At 41.4% G+C, this 22,378-nt stretch overlaps 1 protein-coding gene across 1 annotated transcript in view; it reads right to left on the bottom strand.

Annotated features, from left to right (window-relative positions):
- rapgefl1 (Rap guanine nucleotide exchange factor (GEF)-like 1) overlaps positions 1 to 17,650 on the bottom strand; it is a 49,655-nt gene extending 32,005 nt beyond the window's left edge. The window contains exons 1-2 of the mRNA XM_038708941.1: positions 16,662 to 17,650; positions 15,662 to 15,951 (exon numbers count right to left, since the gene is read on the bottom strand). Of these exons, the coding sequence (XP_038564869.1) occupies positions 15,662 to 15,951; positions 16,662 to 16,864 (493 nt within the window). The 5' untranslated portion in view covers positions 16,865 to 17,650. The remainder of the gene's footprint in view (positions 1 to 15,661; positions 15,952 to 16,661) is intronic.
- Positions 17,651 to 22,378: the final 4,728 nt, after the last annotated feature.

The raw sequence follows: 22,378 nt of genomic DNA, 5'->3' as shown, positions 1-22,378 counted from the left end.
TACGAGCTCAGAGCGCCTGCACGGCGCCAAGACACAGCGCTCACAACTGAGGATGAGGGGAGAGACGATGAGAACATGAAGTTCAGATTTCCAGCTGCAAGCAGCAGGTCGGTCATCAGCTGATCCGAGACATTTCTGCTGTCAGTAAAAAGTTCTCCGTACAACAGAGCCAGTCGCTCATACTTAAGTACGGCACTTAAGTACAAATTTGAGGTACTTGTACAAACTTTACAGTACTCCCACATCTCAGAGGCAAATATTGTACTTGTTACTGCACTACTTTTGTCTGACAATTTTTAATACTACTACTAGAAACTTTTCAAATACTAGGCAAGGTAAGACACGTGTACTTGTATACAGGGCACCAGACTTTTTCAGCAGCGCTGGTTAAATTTACACAGAGCAGCTGATACGAGTCGCCTCTACCCTGATTGACAGGTCGCCATGGTAGAGACTTGTCAATCAGCTTGTAGCCCCGCCCTAAAGCCTCCCCTGCTTCCTGGTCTCTGTTCCTCTAAACGGGACCATAATTTACTAAATAAACATCATGCTGTGTTGAAGAAGACTTGAAATTAGTGACTGAGACCAGAAACTCATCAGGAAAGTGTTTACTGAGGGAATAAATCAGCTGACAAGTAGAAACATTTTCTCGTAGACTTCTGTACAATCACACTTCTTTCTGCAGCCGCTGGAGTCGCCCCCTGCTGGCCGCTGGAGAGGACGCAGGTTTAAGTCGCCCCCTGCTGGCTGCTGGAGAGGACGCAGGTTTAAGTCGCCCCCTGCTGGCTGCTGGAGAGGACGCAGGTTTAAGTCGCCCCCTGCTGGCTGCTGGAGAGGACGCAGGTTTAAGTCGCCCCCTGCTGGCTGCTGGAGAGGACGCAGGTTTAAGGCAGTGACCTCACTCGTGAGAGCCGGAGTTTGCTGCTTGGTTTATGTATATGATAACCACGCTTGCTGTTACCAACAGTAACCACGTGTCTCAAAAACTACCAGGACTGAAATAGAAAGGATTAAAGCCCTGAATGCTTCTTCCGAAGTCAGAATACGGCGAAATTGTTGTTTAATGGAAGCGTGATTCCTAACATCAGCACCCAGACTCACATCAGAAAGCCTCTGAGCGAGAAACTAAATGAAGTGAGTTCATATTGTTCTGCAGAGAAGTTGGAGGTTTTGCTTGCTTGTTTTTCAGCTCCATCTGAAGCCTCTAATTTGAGTCTCTGTGTTTGTTTCCTCCCACCTCCTCTGCTCTCTCTCTTCCTCCCACTCCTCTTCTCCACATGTCTTGTTGAGAGCTGGTTGCTATGTGAACAGGTGCCTCTTATGTATCTGCACACACACACACACACACACACACACACACACACACACACACACACACACACACACACACGTTACATGCATGTCCATATGATACACAAATAAAACTCCTGCAAAGACACCTTCACAAACAGGAAGCTGAGCGAGGGAGAGCTGCAGAGGTAGACGAAGGTGAAAGCATCCAGAGAGAGGTGAAGGAGTGGGCGGCTGGTTCACTTCTACTTTGTCTGAAGAGAAAGAAAAGAAAAAACATCCTCCCACTCACAGAGCAGTCCTGTCACGCCGCCTCTCGCTCACTTTCTGTCTCCCTCTGCAGTGTTTTGGTTTATAAAGTGGCACCCGGATTCAAACCCACGGCGTCACAAGTACACAAAGGGTTTTCCACCAGAGAGCTTCGTGTTGGAACTAGAGTCGAATGCCGGGAATTTAGGTCCTGGAGTTTCCCAGAAATACTCATCAAAATGATCTCCATCATGATAACAGACTGAGGCTAAAGCTAACGTGTAGAAGACGTGGAAGTAAAGAGCAAGTTAGTCCTTTAGCAAGTATCTTTAGCCAAGCGTACGACCAAAAATGTTATCACGATAAAAACATCTCATATCGTGTCGATAATTATCACGATAACTGTCACGTCATTATTTTTTTCAAGTTTAGAGGCTGATTTTTGCTACCGAGTGAAAGGTGAAGGAAGCAGGTTGTTAATTGCGGTTTGAAAGTTTCCTTTATGGTAAAAACATGACAAACACTTGATACCAAGCAGTGGAGCACTTTATTGAAAACGATTCCGATAAAATCAGTCAAAACTAGTTTGATTTGTAAATCTTTTTACTGAACCTTTTCCTCAACAAAATAAATATCTTAATAAAAAAGTAATTAATTGCAAATTAATTCCTAATTCAGAAAGACTACAGAAAACTCTGCTCTGAACTGAAAACAGCTCGTTTGTAGTCCAGCCGCTTCCCTTTCATCCCTGTCACGTCACAGGGATGAAAGCTAAACGCGCCTCATATAACGCTCGCCAAGCGGCTACTCCGTCACGCCCTCAGAAACAGTGAGCTGTCCATGTTGCCAAGCTGGTCGGCAACATGTACAGCTGAACCCGAGCTGTTTACCAGCTTCTCGCTGACCCGCCCTTCTCTGCTTCTGATTGGCTAGTAGTCCTTAACTAGGAACTGAGCATGTGCAACTCCCAACAAAGATCATTTAGAGACAAGATGTATCACTCCATAGCTAAAACGAAGCCTTCAACACACTGTCAATTTGCATTAACATTATATTATTATTATTATTATTAACATTTTTTGTCAGAACGCCCCGGCTTTTCCCCGTAGAGAAGATTCTTGAATAAATCCTGAATGGTCAGTATCATGAACAGAAATGTGTCCAAAACTTAAGCATTCAAGTTAACTCTGATAAGTTAGTCCATCTGTCAATCTCGGCGACCCACTTTTAAATAAGTTATTAGCAAGCATGTCAACAAGGAGAGCTATATTATCGACTTTTCGTGTAAACGCCCCCCACCCTCTGCCTAAACTCTGTTCCAGTCTGCTCGAGTTCCCAATTGGAAATTTGACCTGGAACGTCCCCTGAAGCGGGATTCACTAACCCCGACCTCAGAACCCCAGATGGCTGCTCCGAGCAGTATATTACTACAGCTCAGAGTGAAAGCTGTAGTGAACTACTCTTTATCCCACTTCTGTCTTTATCTGTATGTCATTAAATCAATCGTACACACAGTCCTGTCCACCTTATACTTGTGGACAAAATAGCACGTAACGCCTTGTTGTCAGCTGGTATTGTTAACAATGGCTAAAGGCGTTCATCTCGGTTATCCGACTGTATCTGTTGTACTGTTAACGCCATCAACTCGGGTGAGACGTCATCCCCGGCTCCGACGTCCGAGATAAATAAAACGCAGCATAACAACAGAGCAGCTTGTAACCCAAACTCTGACGCTAGCTCACAGTGACACACAAACGCAGCAGTGAAGACTTCATTCAGGAGAAATGTTGTTTACATTCTGCTTCACGGCGTTAACACACCTGAACACCTGCCTGCCTCGACACGCCTGCACCTGAGTGTGTGTGTTACATAAGAGGCTTTGGCAGGTTTTATTCCTCTTTTGTGAAACTATCTGGAAACTTATCGACTTTCTGTTTTACCTGCAATGCAGCTGTTCACACGCAGTGATAATATTATGGGGTGGAAGACGGATGTCGCCCATAGTGACCGCTGGATGGTTGTTGGAGTTTTTCCAAAGCTTTATAAAACCCTCTGCGTACAGCTGCTGTACTCTGTGTTTGTATTTTAGGCACAATGGATGTGACCACAACTCTACTGTACACTAACAATGTAATGTCTAATAATAATAATAATAATAATAAACCTTTCGTACTATTTATTTTTATTTTTTCTGAAGTTTCACAAGATCAGATTTTTCTGTACATCATCCAGACATCTCTTGATTTAAGTTAAAACCTTACAAAATTACTCAGAATGTAATGACAGAATAACAGCGGTGCGAACAGCAAAGTATCGCGATATTTTGCAAGGCAATATCGTATCGTAACACGAACGTCAAGTATCGATCTTTTATTATATAAATTGTACATGTTTGTTCTTTGGCACTAATAAAAATAATTTTCCTTTGGGGACAGAATTTGAAGTTGGGAAAAAAGATAAAATATTGCAATATGTTTAAAATCCCCCCCCCCGCTGACACATTTTCATAATTTTTAGTAAAACTACACAGCTGATTTCTCGCCTCAAAACTTCTCAGAAGTGGATTTAGTGATGAAATAACGTATGAAAATAGAACAAAACGTTCTGTTGTCGGCCTCTAGGTCTCTCAGCTTCTTTCCGCCCCTCGCTTGAATGCCGAAATAAATGCTGGGATATCTCTGCCGTCCAGATCACACAAGTTACCAACCGATGCATCCTCTGTAAAATGAGCGTGTCAAGAACACTTTCGGGATTTTTAACCGTACTTGCCAAAATGCAAACTTGTGTATTGGGACAGAAAAGATGACGTTTCACAAGTACAGACATGAACACAGGTTGAGAAAGGCCCAAGATCCAGAATTCCTCCTGACCGTTGTTCAGGTCTGAACTGCAACTACAGGAAACGTTAGGTTGAGGTTTTCGCAGCCAAAAGATGATCAACAAGTTATTAAATCCAAGGTTTACATAGTTTTTCCACTTTGTGAATGTTTCCACGGTGTGTTCAATAACAACATGAAAGCATGTAATTGTTTGTGTGGTATTAGCTTAAGCAGACTCTGTTTGTCTCCTGGTACTTAGATTAAGATCAGATCACGTTTTATGGCCAATTTATGCAGAAATCCAGGTCATTCTAAAGGGTTCACATCATTTTTAATTAAAATATAATATTTAGGATAAAACACCCATGAACAGCTTGTTCCTGAAGGCCTGATCCGCAGGAGCGGTCGCAGGGTGAGGGATGTCTGTTAATGCAGGGCGGGCGTGAGGCAGGCACACACATGTACACACACTAATTATTTTTTAAATCCTCACTGTCTGAACGACACACCCTCACACGCACACGCACACACAGTTAGATTGAGGTATTTAATCCTGGTTCAAGGTTCAGTCTTACTACGCGCACACACGTCCTCCCTCATTGGCCAGGATTTCAAAACAAACACTCTCTAAGTGCATCATGGGAAACCAGTAGTGTTTTAATCCAGTTCACGCCCTCGGTGACAAAAATGCGCCGGGAATGGAGCTGCAGAAAAGATCCGATGACAGATTGAAGCTGCAACTAATGATTATTTACACAATCTGTTGATTCTTTCCTCAATCAATCAAAGTGACTTCTTCAAACGTTTTGTCCAAACGACAGAGATTCAGTTTAGCGAGACAGAAAACAGAGAAACAGAAGAGACACTAGACAGAAGTTGTTTAACTTCCAACAGACTTTAATGATTAATCAATTGTCAAGCTGTTGTTGATAAATGGTCTGTCGATCAGTGAATCAACTAAACATTTCAGCCCCAGCTTCCATTTTAACTATTACATGTTTAAATTTAATGTTCTGAATGACAAAAAGAAAATTAATATTTTAATTTTGTGTTGATTTACTAATTGATTAATGAAGAGAGATGTTCATTGATTAATCAATTATATATAAAAATATATGTTTGAGTTCATTTAGAAACTGATTTCCGCCATCACTGTTCTTTATTTACCACATTTAAGGATCCTTATCGAACACGTTTGTTTATGTAACAAACAGCGATTATTGGCAGGCAAATGAGGACAAACCAAACGGGAACCTCCGGCTCTCACGACTGAAGCCAGTCCTGAAGCACCTTAAACCTGCGTCCTCTCCAGCAGCCAGCAGGGGCGACTCCAGCGGCTGCAGAAAGAAGTGTGATTGTATAGAAGTCTGTGAGAAAATGTTTCTACTTGTCAGCTGATTTATTCCCTCAGTAAACACTTTCCTGATGAGTTTATGGTCTCAGTCGCTAGTTTCAAGTCTTCTTCAACACAGCATGATGTTCATTTAGTAAATTGCTAACCAAGCTAGCTAGCTCCACCCTCTCGTCCAAATATGGTCACATCTGGTTCCAATAAACCAAGATTGTGACGGCCAAAACACCAAACGCAAGGCCAACAGCGGCTAAGTACACTTTGCCCTCAAACATGATCTTTGCACCGTCTGTATAAACTGTTTTGTACCTTTCTTTATCTTCTATCTTCTAAATCAACTCATTCTGAGTCATTTTAGTTTCTTGTAAGATATTTTTTGAAACTCCAGCATCACTGTAAATGTAGTTTAAACAATGTGCTCACTTTATAAGTAAAATCCAGTTGCTTTTTGGGTGAAAAACCAGGATGACGTGTAGAATTCCTCACGTCGGGGTTTCCTGGTGGTGGTGGCGCAATATGATCTGAACGCTGACAAGTGATCCAGACTTTCATGTCTCTAAAAAAACGTTTTTTGGCAGAAGTTAAATCAACGTGCATCATGTTGTAATTCCAAAGTATTTATGTAGGTGTGTGTGAGAAAAGTGTGAGAATAGAGTACAGAGGCATGTGAGCAAGACGCCCCTGACCCGAGCAGGTAAAACCAGACAGGTGAGAAACCAACCTCAGTGACTGTAAGAGAAGGCATCAGAACAAACAAGCTCATACACCAACGTTTGAATTCACAAAACAAACTTGATTTGAGACAGACTTCTTTCTTTTTCTTTCTTTCTGTGTGTGTTTTGTGGGTGTGACACAGACATAAGAGCTAAAATAAAAGCTGGATGTGGGTCACACTGACTGGAGAGGATCAACAGGCTCAGGCTCTGCAGTAATTAAATATGAAGCACGGTGTAATTTTCAGGCTGTGGAGACAAAAACACAAATCACATCTGGACGACGTGGATTCAGACTCAAGAGTTTAGTCGTCCTGTCTGACAAAGACATGAAGAGTCCCTCTGCTCTCATGTGTTTCCTCTTTGCTCCTACGCTAACTGTAGCACGAAGTTGATTCCTGCGACCTTTCAGCAAACAAAAAGCTTGTGAGACATTTGGAAAAGCAGATAAGTGGCACAGTAACGCTAAACCTCATAAAAACTTCTCTGACCATGACAGACCCACGCTGCCGTAAAAAACTCATTTTCAGGTTCATACTTGTATTTACGGTTTCTACGAGAAAATGTTCACATGCTTTAATGTTTAAAAACACATTATTTTTCGCATCTTTAACACTGCTTCAGCTCCGATTTTCACCCTCTGAACGCTCAGTTTTAGCTCCTGCCTCCACTATTGGTGATTCACGGAGTTTGTATGTTAGTTACTTTAGCCGCTAACAGCAGCTGCTGCTAGCTAGTCAGTTAGCTGTGCAGCTAGCCGTCGTGTTGCTGATTCTGCCCGTACAGGAAGCTTGGTGCTGTGTGGGTGTGTTGGTGTTAACACCTCCAACAAAAGCTTTGGACCGCTGGTTCAGAACCAGCTGATAACAGCAGCTACTGTAAGCAGCAGCTAGCGGTTACTGTAGCGTTAGCAACAAGTAAAGCTATCTCTTCATCAGGGAACTTCATAAATCACAGATTTAAGGATGTCAGAGGGAAAAATATTTCATTTTCCTTCAGTACCGTAAAAAAAAACACTTTCTGTGAGACACTGAACAACCTTCAGCTTCATCAACTCGTACGAACGCTTCTCTGGAACGTGGGCTGGACTATGTAAATCTGGGTCTTTTGCTTGCATGAGATTTACCAACACATTCTCATCTAAATGCGTCATAACTGACACTTTCAGACAGCGTAAGGATTTTACGCTAAAGGTACCCTTCAGCGTCCTTATGAAATGCTAACGTTTGCTACGTTGCAGCAACACAAGGGAGGCTAACCCTACCTGTTGTGCGCAGATGTAGGGTTAGCCGGTTGACATGCATAAAGTCAGTGACTTTAGGTTTAGGTACTAACATTTCTGATGGTTGTGGTAAGGGTAGGGGCTTCGGGGGGCTGTCAACACCTTTATCACGAATGTAGCTAGCTAGCTATATACCTTTAAGGGTAATTTTTGTTAAATGTTCTGCTCCTTGTTAACGAAGTTAGCAAAAAGTAGAGATGGTTCAACATGTTTAATTTAACAAGCTTGCTAACAGCCCGGCTAACTTTGTGTCCTATCAACTGACATTGGACGGCTAATAGGCCGCTTACTGTATGTTAGCTTACGATAGCTTAGCACCAATAATGTTAGGTTAGCCTTGTGATCTGTTAGCTGACCCATACTTTAGTGCTGCTGAATAAGTGCTAGCTATGTGTCTTGTTAGCTGGATTGCCATCACTACTGTCCCATTACGTTTAGCACATTAGCACATCTCTGACCTTTTAAAACCATTTGAAAAGTTATTATTAGTGTGTTTACAACATTTGTAGTCCATAAATTAGTGCCTCTCCACATTTGTAGTCCGTTAATATCTCTCAGCAGCTGCAGCAGCACATCTGACATCAGGGATTAAAGTCAAAAACTCTCCTCTGCTAGGAAAAGTGCATTAAAACATATCTCACATCGTATACGAACAAAGAGCAGCAGACTGCAGCTCTTAGACTTAAACTCTGCGTAATGTTAATCTTTGTACAAACAGAAATCTCATGCAGTAAGAACAAACTGTTTGTGTCCTGAAACTGTAAGAAACAAACAAACCACACAAACACGCTGCTAATCTCAGACCTTTGGAACGCAGCTCTCAGGCAGATCAACACGGATTTATAAAGAAACCAAAAGCTATTTCTTTATTATCTCCGCCAGACGTAAGCCTGCAGGTGATCTTGGTGGGCTGTGTGCATGTCTGCAGCTAATCCCTCATAATACTGGACCATCGGCCTGATATTTTCTCTGCACATTTATGACTGTACGCTGAAGAACCTCTTGTGGTGGCGGTGATTCACAATTTTTTAAGATACCTATTAAACTGACAGCTCAGTTTCATACCGCGACGGACTGCTGACTCCTCACTGCTCTTAACCAGCTGTAGGAAAGTCAGTTATGTTACGTAAGTTAATTTATGTATCTACGTTAAAATAAGCAGGGTTCGTGTTATAATCTGAGTCTTGCGGTGGTCTCTAATGTAGCCTATTAACTAACGTTACCGGCGGAGATAAATAAAAAAATATGTAGGGCTCAGATTAGGGGTGTGATGACACACTCGGGTCATGAGAACAAGACATGAAGATATTTTTAATAGTATTTTGAAAAAATATGTGATGCTGAAATATATCAGTGGGGGGTTCCTCCCCCAGAAGACTTGGAGCATTAAACACTTAGTTTCCTGCATTCTGGAGACATTTTCTGCACCATTTTATGGTGTAAATGTCTTTATTTATATGAAGGGAAACAAAATGAAGATGGCAGGTGACAATTCAAAATATAAAAATCTAATGGAATATAATGCAGCAATCAGCAGCTTGTTGTTTTAGCTTAAGTTACTTTTTAGGTTGTTTTCTTATTGTTTCATTTGTTCTTGTTGCTGCTTTTCAGAACATTTTTAACAAAAGCTTTTAAGTGATAGAGACATTCAGATTCTGACCCAGCATAAATGACACATATCAATATTTTTAAATGTCCCGCCCCATCCAGGCTGTGATTGGTCGGTTCACAAAAAGAGAACCTGATATAGAGACTGAGTTCATGTTTGCGTGTTGCTTTCTCCAACTGTTCCGTCAAAACGTTACCTCGCACCACAATGATAGATAATAATAAATAAAATAGGTACTAATTACACATTATTTGTGACTCAAAATAATGGTTGCTGATAAATGAATTATGAAGCTTGAATTTACTGCTTCCACGGGAGCAGTAACTAACATTGGTCTCTGCACAACATGATTCAGTAGAGAATAAATGGCGTGAAATGACACATGAAAAGCAGAAAAGGCGTTGTGATAACATGCAAAATAAGAAATTTGTTCATACAACTTTGGTGACACCAGGCCTGGCTGAGATCTCTTAGGATCAGAAATGAACTGCTCGGAGCAAGAAATGCTTTTTAAAGTTCATAAACTAACTGCTGACATGTTTCTGTCACTCGCACGTCGTCTTTATACTCCTTTTATATTTGTTTTTAGCTGTCACCGTCTGTCCTCTCTGGGCCACCGTAGGTGACGTTGTCGTGTTGTGGAGAGACTTTTTGATCAGAAAAACAGTCGAACATGAAGCCTGAAGCAGCAGAAAATCTGTCAGGCTCACTGAAACACAACTAATCTGTGCTGCATGATTATGAGCAACTTTCTTAAAATTGCGAGACAATAATAATAAACGCCTGATAAAATCTTAATCTAAAGAGATAATCTGTTACACGGCTGTAAGCTAGTGGCCAAACCAGACCAACTTTCCATCTGTCAGAGGAACATTGTGTTATTTCTTCCTTCACTTTAAAGGATTGAATTGATTAAAGACGAATCATTTAAACCCACTTCTGAGATCGAAACACTTCCAGAGATTTTGAATTTTGGAGTAAATGTGTCTAAACTGATGCAGCAGACACGCAGAATATTTCCACCTGATCGAATGATGCAGCCATAAAAAAAAATCTTGTGTTTGGATCTCAGAGCTTCAAAGACAAACTGCAACACGTGTGTTTTATGGAGAATGTAAAGAAAACAATAAAACGGTTTGACAGCTTCCTGGTGATATTTCACAACGCTTGTGAACACAGAGTCTGCAGTCTAACAGGACAGTCGGTTCAGATCCATAATTTATCAGCTTTGACTCATTCTGTGAAAAACTCTGAACACTTTGGTCTCTGCAGCGCGACGACGGCAGCAGCTGCATGTTCCAACGCTTTCATTTTCTGCTGCAGGAACATTTTTAGATTTCTAATATACGAGATGTTCTTTCTTTGTCTTTATGGATTACTGTATGTAGTGAATTACGCTCCATCAGTGTCAACAAATAATTCAACTGTCACACAAGTTTCTGTGTTTGGGTGTGAGAATGTTTCCCGTTTCCTGACCACACTAAATAATAAATGGACGACTTTCTCTTGTGTATTTTCTCCCGATTACAAAAAAAAGAGGATTTAACACATCTGAAAGCAGCAAAAAGAAGCTACTCTCATTGTTGGTCATTTCTTATTCAGATTATAACACAGAGAGGAAGGTCAAATTTGTTCTGAAGTGGAAGAAAGTTTTTTAAATATACACCTTTTCTGTATTTGCATATACAAAGAACAAAGTGAGTGTCTGAATACTTCCTGTACTTCCACACACTTCTCAAAGTATTCAGGACACAAGTATAAATAAATAATGTAGAAATAATTAATTTAATTAATTAATTGAAAATAAATACTTTGGGTAATGAAGAAGGTTTTTTCTGTATTTCTAAATAAATGTCTACATAAATAAATAAATGTGGAAATGTAAGAAGAAATATAAAATGTGTACACAAATAAATGTATACATAAGTAAGGAAACAAAGACATACCTATTTATTTATTTACACTTGTGTCATTGGTTTCCAGCATCTAAAATAAATATTTACCGTTTTTTCTGACATTTTATAGACCAAATGATGAATTCATTGATTGAAAATGGATCAATCGATGATAAAATTCAGCATTAAATTAATCACATCTTTACTCTTTAGACCCAGAAGCTGACCCAGCCCTCCGCTCTCATGTTGAAACCTGACCAGTCTGTCCAGTTTCAACTCCTCAGCTCACCAGTTCAGTCTCATTCTCCCACCCCAGACGACCCGCGGACCAATCAGCCGCAGGGTTTCTAAACCAGCTTCTCAGGTGTGAAACCGGCCTGCAGCCTGAATGTGAAGACGCTGATGTCTCACGTGTTTCAGAGAGGTCGAGGCCGTGAAGGTTTCACCCACAGCTCTGAAAACCAGTTCTGTCTTTGAAGTAGGGGTGGGGGGGGGGGATCGATACACGAACGTCAAGTATCGATCTGTTATTATATAAATTGTACATGAGAATTTTCCTTTTTGGTGCTAAAATAAATTCCTTTTTCAGTGCACTAGAAGAGTTTTCCTTTGGGGGACACAATTTGAACTTGGAAAAAAGTAATAAATTGCAATATATCGCAATATGTTTAAAACTCTGGTGATTCCCACCCCTACTTTGAAGCCCCGAGCCTGACCAATCAGAGAGCTTCAAACTGACAGAAGACGGTCGGACTTAAACGTGTTAAAATGGAAGAAATAAAAAAGCCACGGCCGAAAGGTTTATGTAAATTAATTAATCTCTGGTTTCAGTTTCTCAGATGTAAACTAAAAATCTTTGGGGGTTTGGGCTGTTGGTCCAACAAAATAAAACTTTTTAAGAACAATAATGCAAATGTATTAAAGTACCTATAATCAGGGTTCCTGAGTGCAACCAAATCACAAATCTTTTGAGTTAGACAAATTTTTTCTTGGTTGCATCGGTGCAACTAACATTTCGCAGGACATTATTTTGCAGGCCGCATCTTTATCTGTTTCCTACCAACACATTCTCACTCTTAGCGACAACAAATGTGCAACTTTCAAAATGTAGACTTTCAAAATAAAACGCTAGCGTTTCGAATCGCCATTTTGAAACGGCACGTTATTAAAATTGTGAAACGTTGCAACTTGGTTGGGTTTAGGCAACAAAACTACTTAGTTATGGTTAGGAAGAGATCATGGTTTGGGTTAAAATAACAACTACGTACGTCAGTTAACACGTAAGATAACGAACGTCACTCACGCAATTTACGTAACTCATGTAAGTTCAATTAAAATATTTAATGTTGTTTTTTTTGTTTCACACGGGACACGAACACCGGTCTCCTGGTTCAAAGTCCGGGTTCTGTGTCGCTCTGCAGTTACACCACCAAACCGCCACTGTGTTGACTTCTGTGAGCCGCTATACTAACTTGAATGCGGGTAAAATAATAATCTTGCGGCTCTTCTAGACTTTCCAAATGCAAATACATCGGTTCCCATCTTACAGATACCAGATCCAGCTATTTAAGACAAAATTGGGCCGATTGGTTCATCCCTAATGTTAATTTGTGTTTTTGACTTGTTTATGCTGAAAACAATTAGAAGAACATCAGCTACTGCAGCTTGAAGCGCAGACGTCACCGAATCTTTTCTGTGTTCTTGCTCTTTTTTAAAATCAGCAAACAGTAAAAACATTCAGGTAGAATCAGTTTTAATTGCACAGACCGTCGCAACGTTAACAACATATCAACATCAAAGATTTTTTTATGGTCATAAAAACCAGCAGCTTTATAAATGTGTGGGAACAAACCGACAGCTTCAATGTGCAGAAGCTCCTCAGAGACAAACTGATTATTAACTGAGATGTGTTGCGTAACGCTGATGTGCAGTGTCCAAATTCTCACACTAACACACACACCAACACAATGAGCTGGTGATAATGCACCCTTTGTGAGAGTTTAACAAGAAGGAAGTGCTGGATTATTCATGAATGTGCAGATAAAAGTAACAGTGGTCGTCTTCATTACTTGATAAACGTGTGTTTTCTGCTGAACTCCATGTTATCACTTCACGCTCTGCAGCGTTTCAGAATTTCCTCCAACAGACTAGAAAAACTAAAGCTGAACATCTGCTGAGTGTTTGTTCTTCACAACTCTGCAGGACGAAGGAGCTGAAAATAAACCGGAAACACTTCCATCCATCACACCGTTACACAACAGCTGAGAGACGGAGAGCTTCTGCAGACGTTACTGAGACGATGGAGACGAAACCAGAGCTGAAAGATTTCCCTTTAGACACAAGTTAATGTCACTTCATCCAATATAAAGCCTTAAATCAAATTTATTTACGGTTATCAATACAGTTTAACCAACAGGCTAGCCTGTTCATCTCATCTTAGCAAGCAACAAAGCATTCACTCCGATCTACCACGTCTTGTTTCTTCAAAGATATTTTACATCAACATGTTTTATAATCTTTACAACAAAAAATCACTTCCTTTTTTTATTTAATTTGTTTTTAAATATGTTAGGCTTTTTTTTATTTAATAATTGTTTCACTACTTCTTTTATTTTTTTCTAAAATTCTTTATATTAAACATTTTTACAACATAGTTGTAGTTTTAAGATTTACAAAAAATATTTTACAATTTTTTTGTTTTTTTCCTTATTTTAAGTCTTTAAATTGTTTCAGGATTTCTAAAATGCTTTATGTTAAAACATTTTACAATATAGTTTATATATATATAAAGTGTTTAAGGGTTTATTAACTAACTAATTAACATACTTTTTTATTTGTATGAGTCTTAAATGCTTCATACTAATAATAATAGTAATAAAAAAAATATAACAGTATATTTACAATTTTAACATTCTATATAATAATTTGGGGGTTTCAAAAAATATCCAATAAATATTTTTTAATTTCAATAAAAATTCTAATATTTAATATTTTACCTTTAAAAATATATATATATCCTATTGTTGCTTTTTAAATTTGTGTTTCTGGAAAAATACAATTCACAGACCCAATGAAACGTGGACACAAACACACCCTGCAGCCGCTAACAGCAGCAATCACTGTACACACACACACACAAAGGCATACAACATTCCTGCATATGTACACGCATGCATGCACACCCACTTCACCCGTAATAAGCAGGCTGCGTTTCTGAAAGAGGACGGCAGCGATTATGTAACCACACACACACACACACACTCACTCTGAGGCTGCAGGAACAGTCTGCATGATATAAAGAATAAACCTGCAGGAAACAGGCTGAACGTGGACTCGTTTCAGCTCTGAATCTCAATCAGAGACAATATTTCCTCACAGGAACAGAGAGCAGAGCGCCTGAACTGGAGCCGAGACGCCGAGGACGAGTCCTAAAATGTCAAAATCAATCAGCTCCCCTCATTTCTCCCGCAGCAGCACTCTTTGCACGAGACACGTCTTCAGCCTTCCAAATGTGAAATCTACGGCTGCAACTAACAATTATCCTCATTATCAGTCAATCTGCTGACTGTCAGGGTTTATTGGAGATGTAAAATCCAGACGCTGGAGAAACTGACACCAGAGAGCGATTAATCAAACTACTTGCCGATTGATTTTCTGTCTAGCGACTAATCGACTGATCTTTTTACCCCAGATGAAATTGCCGCTCTAAGATTTTGACTTTTCAGTAAGAAAGTAAAACAGTTTTGGTTTTTAGGATTTCTATTTTTAGTTTCCAAAACCAGAAACACAAGCAAAACCTTAAAGAATGGATTAAACAGTGTTTGTAAAATGCTAATGTTAGCATGTCCAGCTCACATCATTAGGTCACTACAATATATGTTGGAGTTACAGGTTACGTAACAAGGACTGAAGCATCCACTGTGTTGACAGAAACAGTAATTTTACCTCTCTGGTCTACCAAACTAACCAATCGAGGCAGCGGGAGACCAGTGCTGCTTTTATCAGTGGAGCCTGGCGGCTTTAACCAGAGCGATACAGCGACGGTTTCTGGTTAAACAAAAAGGATCTTACTCTTTAATAAAAGGTCTCTCTCTGCAGGGATCCTTTCAGTAGTGCTGTCAGACACTGGTAAAAGCAGTCTGAGCCTGTCAGCGGCAAAAACAAGAACTTTAGTGGACGAACTTTGAAGGGAAACAAGAATTGTAGCCCTGTTGGACTGATGTTTCCCAAAATGTTTCACCGTTAAAGTTTCCCTTCAACGATTTGTCCACATTCAGAAATACGCAGAACATCACCAGACGTATCCTCTATTCCAAAACAGGCAGACTATTTACCAACATCAGCATCATGAGCTTCATACGGCACCAACAGATCCTGCAGGAGTCTCATCTTTTGACCTCAACTGGCGGCCATGTTGCAGAAACACAAACAGAAAAGCTCTGCGTCTTCTTACCTGTGCAGTGTGTGTGACGTTTTCCCGCCACGCAGTCCAGCACAGCGAGGGTCAGGTTGTCCGGTGTGTCGGGAGGAAGAGGCGTCCCTCCTCCTCCTCCTCCTCCTCCTCCTCCTCCCCCGCTGCTGGTCTCTGTGATCAGGCTCGCCTCGGAGCTCTGCTCGTCGCTGGACAGAGACGGACTGCGCACGTCTCCTCCTCCAGAACCGGAGCCGTTAGCGCTGCTGGGCACCGTCACCAGACCGGTCCCTGCGGCTGAGGGCCAGGAGGGGGGGTCCTCGCTGTCGGGGCTGCAGGGGGTCAAAGGTCAAACAGGTAAAATTTCTCTACATGTTTAGTGTTATTATTAATTTATCGGTTAATCGAGAAAATGGTTATTAGTTAGCTCCATGTTGCTGATCATATTTATTTGTTGGTCAGCGATGCTTTATGGGAAATGTAGTAGCATTTATTCATACTGAAGGACTAAAAGTCTGGATTTCTCCACCTCTGCTGCCCTGACTTCATTAAACTCTGACTCTTTATAGATACTAAACTACAGGAGTCTCCCTTTGTTACAAGCCTGAAACTGGCAAACTGGTAAATCTGGACCACAAAGCTGGATCCGTGGATGGATTACCAACAGGGCCCTGTAACGGTTCACTTGTTATCCAGCAGTGGGCTGCGTCTAGAAAGCAACAAACCAACATTTAAAAGAGTTTGGAAATACTGCCTCGTCCTTTAAAGAGACATGTGTGGATCACAGAATAGGGAAATAAACGCTGCAGCCTACTGCTGGACAACAACAATAAAACTTTCCCCTCAGGTTTCTGTATGAAACAGTAAACGCCCTCTCTTCACAGTTCACGTTCCTAAATATATCTGTATGTTTCACAGAGTTTCCAGAACACGGGGCCAACCGGGGGCCACGGTGCTCACGTTTGCCCCTGGCCCCCCTTACAGGTTAGTCCGGCCGTGTCCAGGTTCCCTCTTCATTTAAACCCCCCTCCACGGGTCTCACCTGAACACCTCCCTGGCCTGGCCGCTCTCCGGTGACGTCTCCCTGAAGAAGGGTACGACCCGGGACAGGCTGGCCCTCCGGCGGGACGCACCGGTGCCCCCGCTGGCCTTGTCCGCCACCCCGCCAACAAAGCCCCCGGCCCGGGTCAGCGCCGTGGTCTGCTTCTTCAGGAACTTCTCCAGCGGTTTCATCCCCGCCGGCATGGTGGGACGCTGGGTGGAGGTGGTGGTTGGGGGGGTGCAGATACGCTGGTGCGTGGATTTAAAGGATGGGGATGCAGAGGTGAGGGGGGAGGGGGGGGCGGTGGCTCCTACATCACGGAGCCCCCTCAGCTCGGGGTGCGCAGGTGTGAACAGGTGTGACGGACCCTCCGAGGCTCTGAAGGCTGCTCTGCAAGAACAACCCGATGTTTAACCCATTTGTGGAGGCGCAGGTGGATGCGTGGGTGGCGGAGGTGGGCGCTAGTGTCCCGTCTCTCTCGGATATCACCGCACCGCGATATTAACCCCTTTAACACAAGAACACTCCCAGGAACCTGCTCCGTGTGGCCCCCGGCCGCTCCTCCGCTCCGGGACCGAGCGCTCGGTCTGAAGGCGGAAAACCCGGAGATACGAACCCCAAACGGAGCTCTTGCCGTCCCCCCCGGTGCCTCTGCAGCTCTCCGGTGTCTCCTCAGTGAAGCGTACCGGGACAGCGGCGGATTCCTCCGTGAGATCTCGGGGATAAACGGCGGATGAATGATCGACGTTAGGAGGGTTTGTTTTTTCTTTCACCTCATCGCACACCTGAAGCAGGAAAAACCCGCACGGCCCGGTGCGTTTGGGTGTTGTAGGTTTTCTCAGCAGCAGCAGCAGCAGCAGCGGCGGTGTTTTCCTTTTTTCAGGTCAGATACTGCAGAGTCCTCCTGCCTCACGGTCCCCCATCGGCTCACCAACACACTGCCAGGCTCTCTCCACCTCTCTCTCTCCTCCCTTTCTGCTAAATTAGTGGAATGAGAAGTGACTCGTAACATTCACACTCCTCCCTCTCCTCCCTCCCTCCCTCCAGCTCTGATCTGCTGCAGTTGCGCGCTCCCGACACACGGACGGGACGGGCGCGCGCATGCACATTTATACTTCCAGTGCTGTAAAATTGATGTAAATGGAAATATCCCTGACTACAGGGATCAGTAATATTCATCAGTAACTCTGCACATTTACAGATTCTGCTCCGAGACGGAAACACCGCGAGATTTCATCAAATCACAGAAAACACTGATCACTGGAGCAGGAGGAAATAATTAGATCCTCTATCAAGGATCATTACCTATTCAGTACCACAGAGTAACTCCAGGAGTTCAGCATTACCTGAGTAAAAGTACACAAGTATTATCAGCAAAAATGTATTTTAAGTATAAAAAAGTAGGTTAATTATTCAAAATGGCGCCTTTCACATATAAGATAGACTTTATTGATCCCACACTGGGGAAATTCACTTGTTACAGCAGCTCCAGATAAAACACAACAAACAGAAAAATACACATTAAATACAAAAAAATATAGTATATCGGAACAATAGAAATAGAGAATAAGACTTATAGAGACACTTTATACAGATGTGATTGAACATTGCACAGGTTGCAGTAGCAGGTGGAGGCTCGATGTACACAAACACATTTACACACATTTAAATAGCCTATTCAGCTTTATTCCTACGATCCGATGGCTGTACGAAGGGTGTGTTTCTGTACGTGAAGAACAAAAGTTTCGACCACACAAAGAGACAAATTTAAGAAATCTCTGGTGTGAGAAGCTGGAAGCTCAGCATCACAATCTGTAGACAGGAGTAGAAGCTTAGTATCAGCTGAACATACTGACAAACCAGTTTGAACCTGTTCAGTCGGGCCCCTGAACAGACCACAGAGGGCCCACAGGAAAACGGGGTCCCAAAATATTTAGAGGCTAACTGCACTGTGGTGGTTCAGCAATGATCTCTGGTCACTTCTGCTTTTCTGGACTGGAAAACTAATTTGAAATCAAAGAGCGTTCTCCCCCAGACTAAACTGGAGTTTTAATCATTTACTTGTTCTTCTTTTGGGGCCAAAACTATTTCAAATGTAAGTAAAACTTACTGTTTTTATCTGGTAAAAAATACATTATTTAAAACATCAATATAACAGGTGAGTGTACGAAGACATACCAGGCCAAAACATTACATTTCAACCTGTTCTCACTCCCAAGACGCATGGTCAAGACCCCTTAGCGTCACTTTGTAACACCCTGGGAAGCCTCTTAGCTTCATATTTTAACACTTAAGGTGTATAATATGTAACAGTGACGTCCGAGTAAGGAGGTGGATGGGGTGGACGGCCAGAAACTGGACATTCAACCAGGAGACCTGCGTTTGTTTCCTGTGTGAAACAAAAATTTAATAGTGATTTTTTGTTTTATTCGTAACGTAGATTACGTAAGTAGCGTTACTTAAGAGAGTAACTTATTTTCAGCCAAACCATGATCTCCTTTAAACCTAACCAAGTCAGATGCTTCATGTTTCACCACGTTAACTAGCAGTTTTATTTTGAAAGTCTAACCTGACGATGTCTATTTATTCTTGCTAACTTGACTGCGGAGCCCTACATGTCAAAAATGACAAAGGGTACCCATGGCGACGCCAAGGGGTCTTGACCAAGCGTCCATGTGATGAGTCGGGATGTTTTGGTTTTTCATGTGAATGCATCACTGGGGCCCGAGCCCCTGAGCCCATCACTGATCACGTGACCACCGATTCATTCTGTCGTGGAGACCATCAGCGTGTTATCAGTCAGGTCTCTGATTCACCATCACAAATCATTACAGGTTATTTTTAGAAAGATCAATTATGAGTCATTGAGTTTGAGGAATTATTACCAGTGGACAGAATACACTGACCTGAAGCCGGCCGTGGAGCTGGAGAGTGAGGACATTTTGTTAAAACAAGGACATTTCATTAAATTTGGACATTTTGCTAAATTAAGCAAATGTTGTAAAATTCAAAATATTTTGTCAAAGTGAGGACATTTTGTTAAATGTTTTGACAATTTGCGAAATTCAGAACATTTAGCTAAATTCAGAACATTTAGCTAAATTCAGCAAATGTTGTAAAATTCAGGACATTTTGTCAAAGTGAGGACATTTTGTTAAATTTCTTGACAATTTGCCAAATTCAGAACATTTTGCCAAAGTGAGCAAATTTTGCTAAATTATGAACATTTTGCTAATTTCATGATATGTCAAATTCAAAACTTTGCTAAATTCAGCACAATTTGCGAAATTCAGAACATTTAGCTAAATTCAGAACATTTAGCTAAATTCAGAACATTTAGCTAAATTCAGCAAATGTTGTAAAATTCAGGACATTTTGTCAAAGTGAGGACATTTTGTTAAATTTCTTGACAATTTGCCAAATTCAGAACATTTAGCTAAAGTGAGGACATTTTGCTAAATTATAAACATTTTGCTAATTTCATATTATGTCAAATTCAGCACGTTTTGCTAAAGTGAGGACATTTTGCTAAATTATAAACATTTTGCTAATTTCATGATATTATGTCAAATTCAGAACATTTAGCTAAATTCAGCAAATGTTGTAAAATTCAGGACATTTTGTCAAAGTGAGGACATTTTGTTAAATTTCTTGACAATTTGCCAAATTCAGAACATTTTGCTAAAGTGAGGACATTTTGCTAAATTATAAACATTTAGCTAATTTCATGATATTATGTCAAATTCAGAACATTTAGCTAAATTCAGCACATTTTGCTAAATTCAGCAAATGTTGTAAAATTCAGGACATTTTGTCAAAGTGAGGACATTTTGTTAAATTTCTTGACAATTTGCCAAATTCACAATATTTTTGCTAAATTTGTGATATTTTGTTAAATTTCTTGAAATTTGCTAAATTCAGCAAATGTTGTAAAATTCTGGATATTTTGTAAAAGTGAGGGCATCTTGCTAAATTCAGCAAATGTTGTTGAATTCAGGACATTTTGTCCGGTCTTCAGTTGTTTGAGGGTTTAGGGTTTGTGTTACATTCAGGTTTTGTTCAGGGATCAGGGAATTGGATAATGTCAGTTCTGGTTCTCACAAGTATAGAAACAACTAGGTGTATGATTGCATGTCAAAATCAACATGCACACATCTGCTGATTATTCATCCCAAATAGAATCACATGACCCTTCATTGATCTGTGTGTAGAAGATGTGTCTCATTACATTGTGTGTTGTAACATGATCGTGTTTTGTCACAGTTTCATAGCCACAACAATCAGCTGGAAAACAAACTGTAACTTGAGACACAAACTGACTCCACTAATTATCCTCCTCCCCCTCCTCCTGCTGTATGCATGACCACCTCCTCCTGGAGGAGCAGGTTGCAAGATGTTACTGTAAACCGACACCACCTCCATCTTCTGACTGAAAGCAGGGAGGAGAGGACGCACATTCACGACATGCCTAACCCTTAAATGTGATGATATACTTTGTGGAGACCTGTGTTTTTAATACCCCAAAGGGAGGCCAGTCCCCACGATGTCTGTAAACAGACTCGTGTTCCCAAAACATGATTAACACACACCCAGCAGATCCACATGGCAGCTGATTTAATGAAAAACTCCTGTTGTTTGATTTTACAACACACGATAAGCTCATTAAATACGATGCCTTGTTATAGATAAAAGGCCTCACAGATGTTTTACAGTCATGATGCAGATTGGACCAATCAGGATGAAGCTGTGAAGCTCTGCAGGAGTTCACCTGAGGTCATTCATTATTTTTTATTCTCCTCATCGCTGCACACAGATCTGATGCTTTCACGTCTTTGGTTTAAGACAGACAGCAGGAAAGCTGTTTCTATGGATATTTTTATTCTGTTCCTACCAGTGTGGATAAGAGCACATCTTCAGACATTTACTTTCACCTCCACACAGCAGACTGTCAGAACGTTTCTTCTTCCACCACTGTGTTAAACACCAAACATGTCAGAGGAACAACTCTGGATTATGTTAGGCTGCTGCAGGACAAACGTTTCTGAAACATTTCCAGGGTTGTGGAAATCAGCGTGAAGCAGCTTAAGGAAGCCCGAAACTCAGGAAGGAGGCGAGACGGTAAAGAAACAACCCGGGTCAGACTGTTCATCAGTGTCTCAGTGTAACTGTGTGTCCACCAACGCATCAGTGAACATGTGTGTAACAGGCCCGGGGTGGACTCAGCGTGTGACATCAGCCGGACGACAGAATGGGAGCGCTCTTCTGCACACGCTCAGTGGCTCCAGTGACGGACAGACACATGACTCAGTATGGGAAACACACACACGTTTGTTCCTCTATCCCTGCGGGGACATCTCACTGACATAATGCATCTCCAACCATCACGACTGCCTGCAGTTTCTACCGGCGGGGACAGTTCATGACTCCCCGTCGGTTAAAGGCCCCACCAGGATATAAAAACATGAAACGCAAAGTCCCCAAGACCCGACTTACGGATCTTTCACGTGATGAACTTGTGAAAGATGTTTGTAAATCAGTTGTTTTTATTACAATAATTTTACGTACATCAGCTCTTATATCCCTTATTTTAATCATTATGTGATAAAAGTTATAGAGAGTTATTTTTCTGAGGACTAATGAATGAATGTACTGGCTCACTTTTATTATTTTATAATACCCGTACTGTGGATGTATCAACGTCTCCGTTACGTAATAAC

This window comes from Micropterus salmoides, unplaced genomic scaffold (assembly GCF_014851395.1).
Source record: "Micropterus salmoides isolate LMB-PRFRI ecotype aquatic unplaced genomic scaffold, ASM1485139v1 Ms_hic_scaffold_10, whole genome shotgun sequence".
NCBI lineage: Eukaryota > Metazoa > Chordata > Actinopteri > Centrarchiformes > Centrarchidae > Micropterus > Micropterus salmoides.
The sequence above is the reverse complement of the archived record's forward strand: the minus strand, read 5'-3'. Positions and strand labels throughout refer to the sequence as shown.